The 20,272-nt window shown below is 43.9% G+C and overlaps 1 protein-coding gene across 4 annotated transcripts in view; it reads left to right on the top strand.

Moving 5' to 3' along the window:
• RASL10B (RAS like family 10 member B) overlaps nucleotides 1-11,037 on the top strand; it is a 41,082-nt gene extending 30,045 nt beyond the window's left edge. For all 4 annotated transcript variants that reach the window (XM_087958132.1, XM_087958141.1, XM_026672448.2 and 1 more), the window contains 2 exons: nucleotides 5,955-6,079; nucleotides 8,165-11,037. In XM_087958132.1, the coding sequence (XP_087814258.1) occupies nucleotides 5,955-6,079; nucleotides 8,165-8,435 (396 nt within the window). In that variant the 3' untranslated portion in view covers nucleotides 8,436-11,037. The remainder of the gene's footprint in view (nucleotides 1-5,954; nucleotides 6,080-8,164) is intronic.
• The last annotated feature ends 9,235 nt before the right edge of the window (nucleotides 11,038-20,272 follow it).

Here is a 20,272-nt window from a genome sequence, read left to right as displayed (position 1 = left end):
AGTAAAATTGTACACTTGGGCAAGAAAAACCAAAAGTACACATACATATTAGGCAAAACCTGACTTAATAGCAGTAACAGTAAGAGGGATCTTGGAGTCCTAGTGGATAATCAATTAAATACAAGTTAGTAGTGTGCAGCAGCAGCCAAAAAAGCCAGTGCAATTTTAAATTGCATTAACAGAGGGACTGAATCAAAATCACATGAGGTACTAGTACTGTTCTATAAAGACCGCACCCAGAATACTGTATCCATTTTGGTCACCACACTTTAAAAAAGATGTTGAGATGCTAGAAAGTATGCAGAGAAGAGCAACAAAGATAATTAGGGCCCTGGAGGCTGAAACATATGAAGAACAGTTATAAGAACTGGGCATAGCTAGTTTAGTGAAGAGAAGGACCAGGGGTGACATGATAGCAGTGTTCCAATATTTGAGGGGCTACAACAGAGAGGAAGGGGTCAAACTATTTCCAAAGTACCCAAAGGCCAGACAAGGAACAATGGATGAAAACTGACCAAGGAGACATTTAACCTAGAAATAAGGAGAAATTTTCTGACAGAACAATCAACCAATGGAACAGCTTGTCTTCAGAAATTGTGGGTGCTTCATCACTGGAGGCTTTCAAGAAGAGACTAGATAGCCACTTGTTAGAAATGGTATACGTCAAGGGTCTTCAAACTTGGCAAGTTTAAGACTTGTGGACTTCAACGCCCAGAATTCCTGAGCTAACATGCCTGGAGGAGGAATTCTGGGAGTTGAAGTCCACAAGTCTTGAAGCTGTCAAGTTTGAAGACGCCTGGCATAAGTTCTTCTGCTTGAGCTGGGAATTGGACTAGATGACCTACAAGGTCCCTTCCAGCTCTGTTATTCTAAGTTAAAAGATGATTAAACAAAACACATGTGAGGTAATTAATCAGGATGGCTTACAAAAACATTGTACTATATGAATTGGGCAAAGATAATAAACATTACAAATAATTTATTTTTAAAAATAAAATAAACTATCATGGCTTAAACTATACTATATTAAACCTGGTAAGTGAGGGAGAAAGTCCCAAAACACATTTTATCGCTTGAGGCAGAGTAACCCTTTATCAAGCCAACACCAAGGGTGAAATTCAACCACCTCGGCCCATCTCAGGAGAGGTGGTAGGGATGATTTGAATTGGTAAAAAATCACCCCTGGTTGGTCGAGAGGGCAAGCTAGGGAGTTTATATCGATAACTAACAACCAATGAGACTGAGTGTAAGGAATCCCAATAATAAACATCCTATGAGCCGAACTGTTGGGGAAGAAAGAAAGGCCGTCCTTCTGTATGTCACATATGGAATTGAGAGGAATGCCTGGCTGTTAACCAAATGTTTTAGCAAATTTAAAAAAAAAATGAAATGGAGCTTGTAAAAGACAAGCCCACAAAAAGGTAATATTAGGCTTAGAACAACGTGTATTGGGAACCTTGTTAGGAGAAAAAAATACATTGTAAAAGTATAGTGCAATGCAAAACATCATCATCTGCTTGCTGTAGTGCAGATGACCCAGTGATAAAATGTATGAGAGGTTGATGAATCATATTGTAATAGCAACAATAGCCATGATAAAAATGATAATTCAGAACTTGGAGGGATTTGTGAACAGGCTGCTGAGTGCTACTAGGCAAGTGGCTATATTTGTATAATTTTTGAGGATCAAAAACAGTATATTTTTAGCTGGAAGAAAAATAAGTGAAAGATTGTAAGTGATAGCTAACCTTTTCGGCACTGAGTGCCCAAAGTGCGTACATGCATGTGCATCCCCAAAATTCAATACATGCGCATTCCCTATGCATACGCCCCGCCCCGTGCCTGGCCCCCACCCCATGCACATGCCTGAGCATGTGCGTGCATCCCTGTGCATGGGCACTGCCCCTTGTGCATGCTTGTGCATCCCTGTGCATGCGCCCCACCCCCCAGGCGTGCGCGGCAGAGACCTGAAGACCAGTTGGCCAGCAGGACGCACGCATGCACAGTAGAGCTGAGCTGGGACAACGGCTTGCGTGCCCACAGAGAGGGCTCTTTGTGTCACCTCTAGTACACGTGCCATAGGTTCGCCATCACGATGCTATAAGAACTTTGGGCACAATATAATGACGGAACTGCAATACAATGGATGGATGACCTTAAGGGGTAAGGGGGGAAGAGCTGCTGCTTAGGAAACAGGAAACCGAGTCCAAAATTGCAGTTATAAGCCATTACAGTCATAAGTTGAGGCAAATAAGCATCACATAACTGGACCCAATTCTTTTGTCAATTTTATAGGCGTTGTTAAATGAATGCCATAGTAATTAAGCAAATCCATTTTCCCCAACGGGCATTGTTTTTGCTGGAAACTGGAAGTAAGCAGTGGAAATAGAGGTGGTATTCAGCAGGTTCTGACCAGCTCTGGAGAACCAGTAGCGGAAATTTTGAGTAGTTCGGAGAACCGACAAATTCCACCTCTGACTGGAGATTTTACAGTATCCTTCCCCTGCCATGTCCACCAAGCCACGCCCACAGAACCAGTAGTAAAAAAAATTGAATCCCACCACTGAGTGGAAAACAGCAAAAACCCATAACAAAATTTGGTCCAGTGTCTGTGGGATGCAGCAAAAAGCCATAAAGGTGATCCAATTGCCAAGCACCTAAAATGCGATCATGTGATGGTGAAAGTGGGATGCAGTTGTCACAACTTTGAAAAGATGTCATAGGTACCTCTTGGGAGGTCCGTTGTAACTTCAAACTGTTCAGTGACTGTTCATAAATTGAGCAACTACCTGCAGCCTAAAAGAGAATTTTTACAAAATGCTGTACCGTTGGCATAGACTCCAGAAAAATTGTCTAGAACAGTGTTTCTCAACCTCAGCAGTTTTAAGATGTGTGGACTTCGACACCCATAATTCCTTGGCAACCATAGATAGCAAATCTATGGAATTCTGGGAGTTGAAGTCCACACATCCTAAAGTGGCTAAGGTTGAGAAACACTGGTCTAGAATAAGGGTCGCCAACTTGTTGGACCTCAAGGACCAAACTCATAATTTTAAATCCCGCGGAGCACTCATATGAATTTTGACTGACAGTGGCTTGCTGACATTGGTGGGAGAGAGAAAGAGAGGGAGGGAGAGAGAGAGAGAAAGATCTGATCTAACCTTGGAGGGCTGGGGGTGATGTTCTCTCTCCCTCTCTCTCTCTCTCCCTCTCCCCCCCCTCACACACACACACACACACACACACACAGGTCCCTCACACATACACACACCCTCCAAGGCAACCACATTTCTGCTTTTCAGCTCTGTTCTCAGGTGGAGGGCAGGAGAGAGAGAGAGAGAGAGATAGTATTCTGCGATTGGTAGGAAAATGGGGTGGGGGATTTTCCTGCAGACTTTTTTGGGGATTTTCCCGGGGGCCACTGCCTGCAGAGACCCCGGGAAAATCCCCCAAAAAGTCTGCAGGAAAATTCCCCACCCTGTTTTCCTACTGATTGATTGTTCTTTATTTGGGATCACAGGATACCATTTCCAGTTCTGTTTTCGGGGGAGAGAGAGAGAGAGAGGAGGGAGAGAGACTTTTGGCTCCATGCAAGGAAAGCAGCAGAAGCAGCAGAAGTCTTTCTTTCTCTCCCCCAAACTCGGCCAGAAATTAGTCTTTGCAGACGCAGCCTCTTGGAGCAGGATGCCTTGCAGGGTCCCAGACTCATTTCTGGCGGAGTTTGGGGGAGAGAAAGAAAGACTTTTGCTGCTTTCCTTGCATGCAGCCAAAAGCAGAAGAAGAAAGAAGTGGAAAGAAGCAGCCCAGTGGCCAAGTGAGGCGTGCGTGGGGCAAGTTCCCTCCCCTCCGCCCTTTCCCCCCTCACCTCACTACCCACTACCTTGTGTTGTTTGCAATGCAAGTGATGCAAGCCTTGTGTTCCTGTGGGCCATGTGGGCGGCACAGCCGTGTTCCCGTGCAACCTGGATTAATTGCTTTGGGAGGTGCTCTGGGGGTGACATTTCTCTGCAGACCACCAACATTTTCTTGCAGACCACCAGTGGGCCGCAGACCACCGGTTGGCGACCACTGGTCTAGAATACATAAAGGTGCTTCAAATTTATGTTGGAAATGTGGACAACATAAAGGGCCATTTTATCATGTTCTGGACTTGTAAAAAGACAGCAATTTTTGGGTTCAAATACCTATAATGATACAAAAAAAATTGAACATCAACAACTAGAACTTTTCTTGTTGGGATTAATGGACAGTCAATTAGAAAAGAGCCACGGAAGCAGGGGTGGGGATTCTACAGGTTTGCACCTATTCGCTAGAACCGGCTGTTAACATTCTAAGCAGTTCGGAGAACCGGTTGTTAGAAGAAATTACTGGCCTAATCCTGTAAGGAAGGCAGGAAGGAAACATTCTGCTGTTGCTTACAGAAACTGCCTCTCCGTTAACCCTAATTACATTCTTGGCAGGACTAGACTTCCTGTCTCAGGAACGTCTCTGGAGTTTTTCCCCCCTCCTTTGCTGGTACTTTGCTTGTGTGGAGGGACCATTCAAAGTTACAATGGCACTGAAAAAAGTGACTTATGACCATTTTTCACACTTACGACTGTTGCAGCATCCCCACAGTCTTGAGAAGCCAGGCGAGGAGATGCGTGCTTCGATGTGAGTGATGTTGAGTTGGCCACGCCCAGCCAGTCACATGATCACCAAGCCACACCTGCCACCTAAGCCATGCCCACAGAACAGGTTGTTAAAAAATTTGAATCCCACCCCTGCACGGAAGATTATTTTTATGTAAGATACTTGCTGTAAGACTATTATATGTTCAAAACTGGGAAGACTCTGAAATACCCACAGGGTGGAAGAATGGTTGGTGAGGATGACAGAGTAACAGATGGTAAAATTTGGTTACAGAAAGATCAACAATTACATTTATGAATGACTGGAAATTCCTTTGCTGAAAAAAGAGGGGAAAATGAACTTATAAGTAATGGATTTGATGATTAGAAAGGGTAGCTTATGGAAAGAAGAAAATTATGATGTAACTTGAGAGAAAGAGGTCAAAACATAAATGTATGTACAATCAATCTCAAGATCGAAAGCTGCCTCTATATTTTTGTTTCCTTTTCTATTTTCCTTTTCACTATTTACTGTTTTTCTTTATTGTTTTTATTTTATCTAGGATCTAGTATACTTTTTCCCCCTTTTTCTTGACTATCTATGGGATTCTTAATCATCTTCAACATTCTATCAAATTTCAAAATACATGAAAACTCTTGCTGTCCAAAACTCTTAACTTCAAAGTTCAGTTTTTGCTTTTATGAAGTGTCACCAGAAAAACCATTGCTTAGATCAGGGGTGTCCAACCTTGGCAACTTTAAGACTTGTGGACTTCAACTCCCAGAATTCCTCAGCCAGCTTTGCTGGCTGAGGAATTCTGGGAGTTGAAGTCCACAAGTCTTAAAGTTGCCAAGGTTGGACACCCCTGGCTTAGATCATTCCGATCTTTGTAGGTATAGAAAACTCCCAGCATCTGAATATCTTGTCCATGCCCTTCACAGATATCCTACCAAGTGCTAGTCAGTGACATATTTCTTGATTATTGACTCCTTTATTCTTAACTGTCCATTCTAAAAATCAGACACTGCCTACCACTTCAATATACCATTGACTAAGGCTAGTTGCTCTATTTTTTTGTAACTAGTTTGGTCTTCTTTCTATTAAACTTTAGTTCCATGTTTAAACCGAATTTGGAGGGCTTCCTTTTCTGATTCTTTCTCACTGTCCCGCCCCCAGTATTCCTTGCTAGTTAAGAATTGATTGGAGCATTTGGATACTCCACAGGAGCAAACTTTTCCCACTCTTGAGGCAAGCTGTGGGTATGTGGGAGGACTGGGTGGTACCATTGGGGAGCTATGTGCTGTGTGTTCCCTGATCTGTCCCTCTCTGTGTCTCTGTTGCAGGAGTGGGCGGACGTGTGCTGCCGAGGCCTCCGGAGTGTTCATGCCTACATCTTGGTCTATGACATCTGTTGTTTTGACAGCTTTGAGTATGTCAAAACCATTAGGCAGCAGATCCTAGAAACAAGGTAAAAATATGCCTCTGCTTCGTCCCACCCTGGACTTGAGATCAGAGAAAGGAAGGGACCCAGATGTTAAATGCCAGGAATTTTAGAAAGCAGCACAAATTCCCAGATAACGAATGTGCAGTCCTTGTCAACCTCTTTCTGCTTGGAGTAACTTCAGGATGGGATTAGGATATGAATCCTGTAAAAAGCAGGAATCCCCATTTAACAAAGTGAATGGAAGCAAGTAGACATGGTACAACGGCTCTTTAAAAAGTCACGGAAATCCCTCCAGGTGCTATAAATATTTAGTTGTGCACTGCTTTCAAGGAGCTTTATAGGCTCAATTTTGGTTCTTGGATGAGAAAGGAGAGGAAGAAGGACTATACAACTTGAACATTGGGTCCTACCTTGCAAAATGAAATTCAATAGTGAAAAAAGTAAGGTTCTACATTTAGGCAAGAAAAACCAAATGTACAGGTATAGTATGGGTGGTATCTGGCTTAATAGTACTAACTGCAAGAGGGATCTTGGAGTCCTAATGGACAGTCAATTAAATATGAGCCAGCAGTGTGCTACAGCTGCCAAAAAAGCCAACACAGTTCTAGGCTACATAAAGAGAGGGATAGAATCAAGATCACCTGAAGTGTTAATACCACTTTATCATGCCTTGGTAAGGCCATACTTGGAATACCACGTCCAGTTTTGGCCACCACAATATGAAAAAAAGATGATAAGACTCTAGAAAGAGTGAAGTTAAGAGCAACAAAGACAATTAGGGGAATGGAGGCTAAAACATATAATGAACAGTTGTTGGAAGTGGGTATGTCTAGTTTAATGAAAAGAAAGATTAGGGTGACATGATACCAGTGTTCCAATATCTCAGGGGCTGCCACAAAGAAGAGGGAGTCAAGCTATTATCCAAAGCACCTGAGGGTAGGACAAGAAGCAATGGATCGGAATTAATCAAGGAGAGAATCAACCTAGAACTAAAGAGAAATTTCTTGACAGTTAGAACAATTAATCAGCGGAACAACTTGCCCCCAGAAGTTGTGAATGTTCCAACACTGGAAGATTTTAAGAAGAGACTGGACAACCATTTATCTGAAATGATATAGGGTTTAGGATTACCTGGTTAGTAAATTGGACTAAGACCTCCAATTTCCCTTCCAACTGTGTTATTCTATTATTACCTTTTTTATCCCCAGTAGCAGAGCCCTTGCTTTGCTTATACCAAGACCTGTTTAGTGGGAATGTGAACTGGGGCAAATCAATGCTTTCTACCTCCCCAACTGCAGCTATTTCACTGTGCCCAAGGCACATGACTGACTGAATTACATGCCATGCAGTCCACTTAACCTATAGTTCCAGGGTTGGCCATCCTTTAAGGGTGACCTCCCTACAATGATAATCCCAAAAAGACTTCATGTCACTTTTCCCAACACATTCCCAGTCATTGACTTTTGTGAATAAAGTAGTTGAGGAAAAAATGATCTTGGCCGATATGATAAAAACAAAGGGTTGTTGGGTTGTGATGTTTTATACCTGGGTCTTTCAGAGATTTAGGAAGGAGTTGGTTGGGATTACAGTTTTCATAATTCCCATACTTTGTGACCAGAGGGACACCTAGCCCTCATATTGTTCCCCTTATTCTACCATTTTGGCTTGGGTTTTCAAACTGTTCACAATATTTTTTTTCCTGTCAACTCATAAAATATTTATCTGGTCTTTTAGAGTTGCCAGCAGAAAGGGAGGGGGAGCAATGCAGCAGGTTGCAAAAATAAAACTGCATTCCATAAATGTTTTCAAAGATAGTTTCTAGGTGACTAAAGTTTCTGCCACACAAAATTCTAACTGGAGAGTATGATTGATGACTCTTGGCTATGGATGTGTCCCATTGGAGAATATGAATTACGATACACCCAGGGGGTGGGTGACAACCAGGGCCAAGGGTGACAATGAATTATGTGTCTCAGAGTTGGCTACACCCAGGCAGTGCCGTCATGTTTACTCTTAAATCTTCTTTAAGTCTTGAAAATTCGGCTAGAGACTCATGATTTAAATGGGGGTGACTACCGGAGCCCTGACATTTCCTTTCTTTGTTGCCAGAGTCATTGGAACCTCAGATACTCCCATCATCATTGTTGGGAACAAGCGGGACCTCCAGAAAGGCCGGGTCATCCCTCGCTGGAATGTCTCCAACCTTGTGAAGAAGACATGGAAGTGTGGTTACATTGAGTGTTCAGCCAAATACAACTGGCATATCCTCTTGCTCTTCAGTGAACTTCTGAAGAGTGTGGGCTGCGCACGATGTAAGCACGTTCACACTGCCATCCGCTTCCAGGGGGCCCTGCGGAGGAACCGATGCACCATTATGTGAGAACTTAAGGACCTGCTATACCCCCCCCCCCACCATCTCTGAGGGCAGCTTCTCCCCACTCGCCTGCCATGTGCATGGGAACCCCCCCTTTTTTAATCTGGATTCAGCTGGGGTAGAAGTTCTTAACAAGCAGCTCTGTCCCTCAAAGGAAGCCTCAGCCCTTAGCCTCATTGAGGCCAGCTGGTTTTTTTTATTTATTTCTTGCTGATCCTTGAAGCAATGGATGAAGTTTGCTTCTTTATACATAGAAGTCCTTCTGCTTTGGATCATAGACCAGGAGGTACAGGAATCAACAGATGGAGAAAAATGCAGAAAGTCAACCTGAAGAAGGGGAATGCATCTAATTCACTCTCTTGCAGCCAGTATATTAATCTACCAAATGTGGGATTAGTTTATATTTTGTGAATGCAAATTAAGAGGAGCAAATGTCCTCTTGAAATAGAACCAGGCAGCCAGCCCAATGGGGATGGGCAATCTTTGGCCCTCCAGATGTTGCATAAGTGCAACTTAGCGGTCTTAACTGGGAATGCAACAAGAGCATCATGCTGGATGTTCTAATTCAGCAACATCTAGAGCAGGGGTGTCAAACTCGATTTCATTGAGGGCCACATCAGGGTTGTGTTTGACCTTGGAGGGCCCAGGGGGGCATGGGGTGTGGCCGGGGGGAGGGCATGGGTGTGACACAGGACTCGTGTAAGGGACACCTGTGATGGCCAAGTGCTAAGGCAGGACTTCCCTGAGATCTGCACGCAGGCCCCCCCGTGCCCCATTCTCTGCCTGGATGGTCTCCTGCAGCCCTCTACCAGTGAAAACGGAGCCCAGGGCATGCACCCCCGGGCTCCATTTTTGCTGGTAAAGCGCTGCAGGAGTCCGGTTCAGCTGAAGGGAGCCCCCGAGCTCCATTTTCACTAGCAGAGGCACAGTGGGCCGGTCCTTCGCTGTTTCCAGGCCGGCCCTGCAGCACCTCATGGGCCAGATCCGGCCCACGAGCCTTGAGTTTGACACCCCTGATCTAGAGGCCCACAGAGCATCCATTCGTATTCCAGGTCAGCACTCCTGTAATGCAAGACCACTTGCATCCTGGCTCAGAACCATGGTGGGATATTTCAGGAGGAAAGAGGAGTATAGAATGAATGGATATACAGAGTTGAACAAGTGAGCCACGAAAAGCCAGCATCGATGGGACTGGTAGGGATTAGTAAGGGCAACTGAAATGAAAGGATGGGATCTCTCAGGTCATATGTATGTTGAGATTGTGGATTCGCCTGATGTATTTCACAGTACATGTTTTATAGAGATAGAAGAAGCATTTCAGTCTGGACACAAAGTAAACTGGGTTTGCCACTAAACTTCAGAAGTTCTGATGATGTGATAACATGAGTCCATGAGATAAAATTTGCTTATATTTACACATTCTTTCCAGGTACACACAAACCATCATAGAACACTTAAAATTCAGAATACACACTTCTGGCTCCCCTGATGTTGCTGAACTACAACTCTCACATGCCTCACTATTGCCCATGCTGACTAAAAGATGTAGTTCAACTATGTACGCCCTTGTTAGACTTCTGTCATTGGCCACGGTGGCAGAGCTAATGGGCAATAAGGTTCAACCCCATGGTCACATTTGTCATAATAAATGATACAGCCTTGTTATTTTGATTACTCCTGATACAACCATGGTGCACAAGACCCAAAGCTTTTTCAAAAAGCAGCTGGACTTTGTTTTTCCTTGAAGATGTTTCACTTCTTATCCAAGAAGCTTGGATGAGAAGCGACACGTCAAGGAAAAACAAGTCCAGTTGTCTTTTGAAAAAGCACCTTTGGGACAACCATGGATGACTGAGAATCTCCATCGACATGGTGCACAAGGACTCAAAAATTAAGACTTGGGGGAAGGGCTGCTCATTGGGGGAGAGGAAGATCTTCTGCCCCTGCTCTTAGCTTATTGACTTATTTTGCTTGATGACCATTAATTGTAGAATCCTCCTACACATTCTTTTTAAATGCCAACTTGTTTATATTTCCCCTGTCCACGAGCGCTAAGAAGCTTACCCACATATCTTCCAAATAATAGAAAAACACCCAGGGAAGTGGAGAAAATCCCAGACATTGGAGCACAGCCAAGAAGGATCTCTCTGCAAACACACTTGAGATCTCCATTGAGGCAGACCTAGGAAAAAATTCCTTAGAGAACCACCAGTGTGGAAGTGTCATCTTCAGGCTGGCTGTCTTTGACTCCTTTCAGACTTCATGGGGACATATTCTCCTAAGAGAGAAGAGTTCTTGTATATGCATGGAAAACAAGCAAGTTGACAAAAAGTCCTAGGCAAGCCTCCTCAAGATGCTACTTTCTACGTGCATTAAACACACACACACACACACACACACACACCACAACAGCAAATCATTCTGTCATACGTGGCACAGTCCTGGCTGACAGGTTTGCCCATAGAGGCTTTTGACCAATACAGTCTTTCCTGGCAGATACCTCTTTAAAAGAAATCAAAATGTAGAATGATCTGTTTGGTCTTCATGCTAATTTATAGATGGTTTTGTTTTCTGATAATTACAAATAAAAGAGGCTGACTGGTTTTGCCATTGGCTTCCTGTTGTTTGCATTCTGATCTAAGAGCATCTTCCTTCAGTGTTCTCTTCAGGTCTGGGCTGCTGGGGGTTCGCAGGGGTTCGGGAGATCCTCTGGCTAAGATTCTGCACAATTCGGAGAACCCCCAAATCCCACTTCTGGCTGGCTCCACCCTCCCCTCCCCACCCCTCCCAGGAGCCCCCACACCAGGGGTGGGATTCAAATTTTTAACAACCGGTTCTGTGGGTGTGGCATAGGTGGTGGGCGTGGCTTGGTGGTCATGTGACTGGGTGGACGTGGCTTGGTGGCCATGTTATTGGCTGGGTGTGGCCAACTCAATATCACTCACATCGAGGCACGCATCTCCTTGCCTGGCCTCTCATGATTGTAGGGATGCTGCAACAGTCGTAAGTGTGAAAAATGGTCATAAGTCACTTTTTTCAGTGCCGTTGTAACTTTGAATGGTCACTCCACACAAGCAAAGTACCAGCAAAGGAGGGGAAAAAAACTCCAGAGAAGTTCCTGAGACAGGAAGTCTAGTCCTGCCAAGAATGTAATTAGGGTTAACGGAGAGGCAGTTTCTGTAAGCAACACCAGAATGTTTCCTTCCTGCCTTCCTTACAGGATTAGGCCAGTAATTTCTTCTAACAACCGGTTCTCCTAACTGCTTAGAATGTTAACAACCGGTTCTAGCGAATAGGTGCGAACTGGTAGAATCCCACCCCTGCCCCACGCAGCCCATTTTGGATGCAGGTAAGTAGTGCAGGGCACATGTGGAGGTTTGGGGAGGGTGAAAAACAGGCCCCCTGGAAGTTTGGAAAGGGCCGTTTCCGGCTTCCAGAAAGACTCCAGAGCCCGGGGAGGCCGTTTTCACCCTCCCGGAAGCTCGAGGAAAGCCTCTGGAGCCCAGGGAAGGCAAAAATACCCCCCCTGCCGTGGTGCAGGAGGCCGACTAGGCCATGCCCACCGTGGCCACGGCCACCCAGCAACAGGGCAGAGAAACTGTTGCTAAAATTTTTTGAAGCCCACCCCTGGTTATCTTCTACAACCTCCCTTGAGCAAAACAAAACCTAAATCATTCAGGGGTCCTGGTTCAGTCTCTGGAATACCATAGCTTTCAATAGTGACTCAAAATATAGTTCCGTGAGGGCGAACCTACGGCATGCATGCCGGAAGTGGGACGCAGAGCCACTTCTGCCGGCATCGGAGAGGTTGCCCAGAAGAGCCCTACTGCACATGCGCGCGTGCGCGACCCCTTCCAACCAGCTGATTGTCGGGTATCTGCCATGCATGCGGGGCGTTGCGTGCGCATGCATAGAGGCATGCGGTACATGCACGAGTAGGATGCGCATGTGTAGGGAGCAGGGGGAGGTGCATTGCATCATGGTTGCAGGCACGCGAGCACCCTTTTGGGTCACAACGTGGAAAAGGTTAGCCATCACTGATATAGGTAGTCCTTGACATACAACCATTTGTTTTGTGGCTGCTCAAAGTTACAACGGCACTGACTTATGACTGTTTTTCACGCTTACAACCATTGCAGCATCCCCATGGTCACATGACCCAGATTCTGATACTTGGCAACTGGTTCATATTTATGACAGTTGCAGTGTCCCAAGGTCATGTGATCCCTTTTTGCAAACTTCTGACAAGCACACTGAATGGGGAAGCCAGATGACAACTAAAAAGAAGTATTCTAACAATCGTGTTACTAAGTTAACAGCTGCAGTGATTTACTTAACAACGGTGGCAGGAAAGGTGGTAAACTGAGGCAAAACTCGCTTAACAACTGTTTTGTTTAGCAACAGAAATTCTGTGCTCAGTTGTGGTCATAAGCTGTGGACTACCCATATTGCATTTTTTATAATAAGTTAGATTTGGAGACCTCGGGCCTGAAGTTGCCAAGAAAAAGGTATTTTTAATCTCCAGGCAGGGACAACTTCCCCTCTTAAATTTTAGCATCAGATTACTTTTTTAAAAGTAACTTTGAGTTTTATGTCAGAGTTGCAACACTCTGGAATGAACGTAGTAGTATATTGAACCCTTCAATATTAGTGCCACTTTACAAAACCCTAGTAAGGCCACACCTGGAATACTGCAAGCAATTTTGGTCACCACACCACGAAAAAGATGTTGAGACTTTGGAAAAAGTTCAGAGAAGAGCAACTAAGATGATCAAAGGCCTGGAGACTAAAGCATATGAAGAATGGCTGCAGGTTTTGGGTCTGGCTGGTCTAAAGAAACGAAGAATTGGGGGTGACATGATAGCAGTATTCCAGTGTTTGAGGGGCTGCCACAAAGAAGAGGGGGTCAAATTATTCTACAAAGCACCAAAGGGCAGAATAAGAAACAATGGTTGGAAACTAATCAAAGAGAGAAGCAACCTCGAATTAAGGAGAAACTTCCTAGCATTGAGGACAATTAACCAGTGGAACCTCTTGCTTCCAGAAATCATGGGCACTTCATCACTGGAGGTTTTTAAGAAGAGTCTAAACAATCATCTGAAATGGTATAGGTTCTCCTGCTTGAGCAGGGGGCTGGACTAGGAGACCTCCAAGGGTCCCCTCCAGCTCTATTCTAATGAAAGGGCTGAGTTTGCACAATAATTGAGTTGAAAAATAGCTAAATGAGGTTGAGACTAACCAAGCTGAGCCTGTTGCATGTCTGCCTGCTTGGTCTGTATCTCATTTAGGTAAGGTCATTGTGTGAACACAGCCAACAGTCTCAGATATACTCAAGGCTAGAGATGTATTCCAAATACATCAAGATTGCAACTCTTGGAATTGTAGTCACAACTTATCTAGAGACAGCCAGTTTGGGACAGATGGTACAAAACTGAGCAACATTTGGGCACAAAGCTGTTCCTGTAAGCATCAGCTACTCCAAAACAACAACAACAACAACAAATCCAAACCCTCATGTGCAAGTACTACAGTGTTTCTCAACCTTGGCAGTTGGAGATGTGTGGACTTCAACTCCCAGAAGTCTCCAGCCAGCAAGCCTTGTGTTCAATTCTTTCTCAATTTAGGTATGGGTGACTAAAATTCCCCTGGTTTAGCCAATAACACAAGGAGAACCTGTGGCTTAGAGGTTAATACTTCTATGTAATATGTAAGCCGCCTGGGTTTGAATCCCATAAGGGTTATGGCTAATTGATGAGAGCTTAAATAGCTTACCGATAAATATTTCTTTGTCAGTAAAACATAAATTTGACTCAAATTCGTTCCACAATTAAAATATGAGCTTTTCCCTACAACTCTCTATTTGTCTTTTAATTATCCACACCTAAGTGAGCAAAGCAGATGTGTAAATCTGCACCAGTGGTGGGATTCAATTTTTTTTTACTACCGGTTCTGTGGGTGTGGCTTGGTGGGTGTGGCAGGGGAAAGATACTGTAAAATCTCCAGTCAGAGGTGGTATTGGCCGATTCTCCGAACTACTCACAATTTCCGCTACCGTTTCTCCAGAACTGGTCAGAACCTGCTGAATACCACTTCTGGTCTGCACCAACTTTCTTTTTCTGAGATGCCTTGTGCTTATATTCTAGTATATTGATTGAGCTAACTCCTGGATAAATGCCAATCAAAGCAGAAATTCTGCTACTACACCACAATTTTTGACAGGGTTTTTTCCCCCCTAACAGGTGTACACTACTATAATGGGAGAGATGGAGAAATGGATGTCCAAGGTGATAACGAAACAGTCCCAAACTCTACCCATAATGACAGTGGCCGATATGATTTTATGACTTTTTTTGCAGCAGTCGTTCGGTGAACACCACAATAAAATGTGGTCATGTGACCTGAGAATACTGCAAATGGCTGTAAATATGACTGTATTACTGAGTACCTGAAATGGAGTCATGGGAACGGAATGGGGGCGACCATCAAAATGTTGGATCTGGGTCATAAGTCTCTTTTTTCAAGTAGGTCCTAACTTTGAATGGTCATTAAGTAGCCAGTTGTAAATTGAGAACTACTTGTACTCTGTCCTCTCTCCAACAGGAGGAAGTTGCCCCTCCGTTGCGTATATGGCTGGAATCCATGACTTCATTTTGAGAACTAGATATGTCTAGCTTAACAAAGAGAAGGACTCGGGTGACACAATAGCTGTCTTCCAGTACTTGAAGGGCTGTCACAGAGAAGAGCGAGTCAACTTAGTCTCCAAAGCACTGAGCACAATACAAGAAGCAATGGGTGGAATCTTGTTAAAGAGAGATCCTACTTGGAAATAAGGAGAAATTGCCTGACTGTGAGAACAATTCATCAATGGAACATCTTCCCCTTCCTCCCACCAAGTTGTGAGTGTTCCATCACTGGATGTTTTTAAGAAAAGATTGGACAACCATTTGTCTAGTATGATATAAGCTTTCCTGACTTAGGGGGCTGGACTAGAAGACCTCCAAGGAACCTTCCACCCTTATGATTCTGCATTCTTATGATTTTACCATACAGTAGTAGGACTACTAGCCTCAAAAACTTACATCCTGTCCTCAGTTCTTGCTTCTTGTTTAGAATGGCAGATTGCCCACTGCAAGGGTTCATCCTTCGCGGCTTCCAGTGATTCCCTTCTTCTTATCCCCACTATTAAACTTCACTGCTGCATCCCTTTCTATTGGGAGCAATCGCTAAATTATTGCTTCTGTGTACACCCCACAGAGAGAGGTTGAACTACACTTCAGGGAGGAGGAAGAGCAGAGGAAAGGAGGCTGGGCAGAAGGGGGATCAGTGATGATTCATCAAGGAGAATTACTGGTTTTAAAGTTGCCCCTTTGGAGATGCGTTTTAGCAGAGCTTAGAGACTACGGCACAAAAATCAGATCAGACTGTGGAAATGACAAACTGGTCCATTGCCTGGAGCAGAAATCTTTAGTCTTGCACATAAAAAAAATAGTACCATTTCTCCTTTGTTGCTTCATGTTTCCGGAACTCTGGAGATGCCACATCAAAGTTAGAGAAGATGGAAAGTTACATTCCTGATAGATCTTTGCATAATTTGTGGTACACATGAAGTGCTCTGAGCTCTCCATTCTTTTAATACTAGTAACCATTTTTTTAAAAAATAGATCTCTTCCTCTTAAACTGGGTAGCTGAAAGAAGAACTACTGAAAGCAAACTAAGAATAAGATTTTGCATATGTAGATTTGATTTGTGAGTTGGTTCTGGTACAAATCAAGGGTTAAACTGCACATGTCGTTTGATTGAAAGCATAGGTTTTTGGCACCAGATTCAGGATGGTAGATTTCACACAATAATGACCTATGGCACTAGGTCCCAGTCAAAGTCTGTGCAAAATAGTTTCAATCTTTAATTATATGTTGTTTTTTGCTAATTGGATGTGGGAAATCTAGCCAATTTGGTTAGTTAATGGCTCAGGATATGGTACAAACCCAGGCAATGGGGTTAATTCAATAATTAGCTTACACATATTGTATGAATTCAGTCTTTGCTTATGATGACATGACTGTAAGTAAGTAAATAATAACTAAGCTTAATTTTAACATAATGTAAATCAAATCAGATTGAATCTATCTTTTGTCTTGATGCTATCCACTATATGTCCAAACAAAATGTGAAGTACTATCCTTTGCTTACAGTGCAAGTGTCCAACCTTGGCAACTTTAAGACCTGTGGACTTCAACTCTGCTGCCTGAGAAAATCAGGGCGTTGAAGTCCCACAAGTCTTAAAAGTTGTTAAGGTTAGACACTCCAGCCTTACAAAAAAAAAACAATGGCAAAGCCTGTGAAAGCAACCAAATGTCTTTTTTTCAATACATTTTGGCTTCAGCATAAACTACCCCTCAATTTCAGGGAGGTATAGGATGCTTTCAGACCATTGTCAAGTTTATCAATGAAATGAGTAGATTACACGAACGTTATCTTTCCCTCTACTTATGCCATCATTACTGTCATGCTTAAAAATGTGTGAACCCTTTTCAATTCTCCACACGAGTGCTCAAACTAAATCAAGGGGACCCAGTTAAACAAGTCAGTCAAAAACAGCTTCCCCCCCTCTTCACACAAAAAGGTAAGAAGGGAAAGAAATATGAATGAATAGCCTGCCGCTTTTGTTCGCCCAGCCATCCTGTGCTGAAGTGAAAAAGAAAACAGACAAAAAAGTGTCAAGTCAGATTTCTCTCTGCTGCTTTGCCCCCATAATGTGGGGCAGAGAAGGATGCTAATTAAGCAAGCATACAGGCCACAGTTCTCTCCAGTGGGGAACCAAAGTCGCAATCTTTAAGTATCAAAACACCCAACCACCAGCTTCAGAGAGGTCCCTGTCTTCTTCTTCTTCTTCTTGTGCCATATCTGTCATCGGACGTTGGCGATCATGTTGGTGATTCTGCTTTTATCAACAGCCGCACGAAAAAGTCCAAACCGGTCCCTTAGATTTTGACGCCATGATGTTCTTCTTCTGCCTTCAATCTTTCCCTGGAGGATTAAATGAAGTATGCTGTATTTTTCCAGGTGTCACACTGGAATAATAGAGGTTCCCCTCCCCCCTCCTTGCATATGAGCCAAAAATAAACTAGCTAGACATTCACTGATGCTAACCTCATGGGACATAAACCTCTTGAATTGCTTACAAACTAGTTTGCAATCCTCAACCAGCAGTACTACAACGAAAGTCCTTCTGGGCAAAGAGTCACCCAGCTCTTTCACTGGCAAAAGAGAGTCACTCTTTCTCAGCCCAACTCACCTCAGAGGATTGCTATTATGGGGAAGATAAGCGGAAGAAGGAATGTTTATACATTCACTGCCTTCAGCTCTATATGCAAAAAGAGGCAAAAGACAAAAATATTTTTTAAAAAAAAAACATCAAACACTACAGCTTTTTAAATATAATTGCTTCTTCATCTTCCAGCTCCATCTTCAAGCATGCTACAAATGCTGTTCTTCAAAGGTAAGATTTTCTAGTCCTGATAGCACGACCATTTTCAAAAGCTTTATAACAGGGGTATCAAACTCGATTTCATTGAGGGCCACATCAGGGTTGTGTTTGACTTCAAGCCAGGATGGGTGTGGCCATGATGGGCATGGCCAGCTCGACATTTGTGTCAGGAGCATCTGCTGGCCAAGTGCTAAGCCAGGACTTCCCTCAGACCTTCCCTCACTCTCACTATAATCTTCCTTCCTTCCTTCCTTCCTTCCTTCCTTCCTTCCTTCCTTCCTTCCTTCCTTCCTTCCTTCCTTCCTTCCTTCTTGCAAATGCAAGAGGGGAACATTTCTCCTTTTGTTTTCTTTTTAGTTTGTTTTGATAGCCTTCTGCCAGTGAAAACAGAGCTCGGGGGCCGCCCCTCCGGGCCCCGTTTTTGCTGGCAGAGGCACCGCAGGCTGGTACTTTACTGTTTCCAGAGTGCCCCTGCGGCAGTGGTGGTATTCAGCGGGTTCGCACCAGTTCGGGCAAACCAGTAGCAAGGATTTGGCATGAGTCGCCAAACTGGTAGTAACTTCTGGTTGGCCATGCCCCCAACCCACTCGCCCGGTCGCTGTTCGCTCGCTTGCACTGCCTGCCCAATGCCTGATGCTCATTCACTTCATCCGCCCAATACTCTCCTGCCCAGTCACGCCTTAAGGTATTTCTTTTCTTTTTTTAACCTCCCGACAATCAGCTGTTCCTATGAACAGCTGTGCCGGGATTCCCCTCACTTCTTACTACTTCGCCCAGGAGGCTTCCCTGAGGCCCAGGAAGGCAAAAAATGGAGGGAGGGGATGCAGCCCTCCTCCATTTTTTGCCTTCTTGGGCCCCAGGGAAGCTTTCTGGGAGCAAAAACACCCCCCTAGAGGCTCCCCTGAGGTCAGGAAGGCCCCCCAAAATGGGGTGGGGGTGAGGGTGCTGCAAAAAAGCCATGCCCACCCAATCACATGGCCACGCCCACCTAGTCATGCCCACAGAACCGGTAGTAAAAAATTTTTAATCCCACCACTACCCTGCGAGCCAGATCTAAGCACCTCACAGGACACATCCAGCCTATGGGCCTTGAGTTTGACACCCCTGCTTTATGCTAACTTTGTCGGCACAGAAAGAAGGCTTCTCAATTAGGAGGTTTTAGGATGTGTTAGTGCTGATCATCTGTATGCTTGATAAGCGCATGAAAATAAATACTGTCAGGATGTTTTAGGGACTGGGATACATTGGGGTACTTGAGGTGCTGAGATCCGCAAAGAAGAAATCATGAAATATATGCATTCTATTAAATGTCTTAATTATATTTAATAACATTTTAATTACAATCAAATATATATTTTCCTGGTGGCCCTGCTCTGTTTTTGGAATGCAACTCCCCTTATGCCATTAAAAGGCCAAGTAAAGCATGATTTGGTCCAGCAAAGTTTACACATTTCTGCTTCAAGCCACCTTGGTAAATTAGATATCTTCCAGATGTGCAAGCAATGCAACTCCCAGTTTTCCAAACCAACACATCCTTTTCCAAATTATCTGGAAGATCCACATATGTGTAGGCTATTTTAAGTGGGACGATGTAATATGCAGTGAGAATAACCTTGAGGAAGAGAGGGAGCCGAGAAGACCCACAGTCAAAGCAATGATTAGATAAGAGAAATCTGAATCCAAAGCAAAAGTGTAATCTGAAAAAATGTCTCAGGCTTGACCCTCCCTAGTTTTCTTTAGGATAAAGGTGGGGGAGGGAAGGGAGGCACATTCAGAATTGAAGGATTCTGTTACTATAACCCTATAATAAAAATAGTCTCAGTGTTCATAACGTTGATGTTCAAGTCTGGTCTATCTCAAAGGGCCGACAACTAGGAATATAGGGCTGATCCAGCAGGACAACCAGGAATAGATTTGATAATATGTTGTGGAAAGAGGGACAAGATGGCCGCAGGTGCTGTGAATCATCATGAATCTGATCAAATCAAACCAGATTGATAGTAATTATTCAGCTGGCAGAAAAAGCAACGATCAAAAGGCATAGATTTATCTCACAGTCTTTTTTTCTTTGTGCAAATATCCAATGATGTGGAACCCTAAGAATATGAAAGGGTGCTAGTCCCAACTAATATAAGTGAAGCATGTGAAATCAAAGTGTCCAGAAAACAAAAGAAGTAGAAGCCAGTGTGTCCTTCCCTTGCGATTCAACACATCATATACATAGCATATAGTTCTGCAGGTAGTCCTTGACTGACGTCCAGGTATACAGGTAGTCCTTGACTTATGACCAGTTGTTTAGTGACCATTCAATGGGTTGGGCTACTTAGAACCCGGATTCAAAGTTCTGATGGTTAGG

This window comes from Notechis scutatus, chromosome 1 (assembly GCF_049901735.1).
Source record: "Notechis scutatus isolate UNSWTSFEM ecotype Mainland chromosome 1, rNotScu1.2, whole genome shotgun sequence".
Classification (NCBI taxonomy): Eukaryota; Metazoa; Chordata; class Lepidosauria; order Squamata; family Elapidae; genus Notechis; species Notechis scutatus.
The sequence above is the reverse complement of the archived record's forward strand: the minus strand, read 5'-3'. Positions and strand labels throughout refer to the sequence as shown.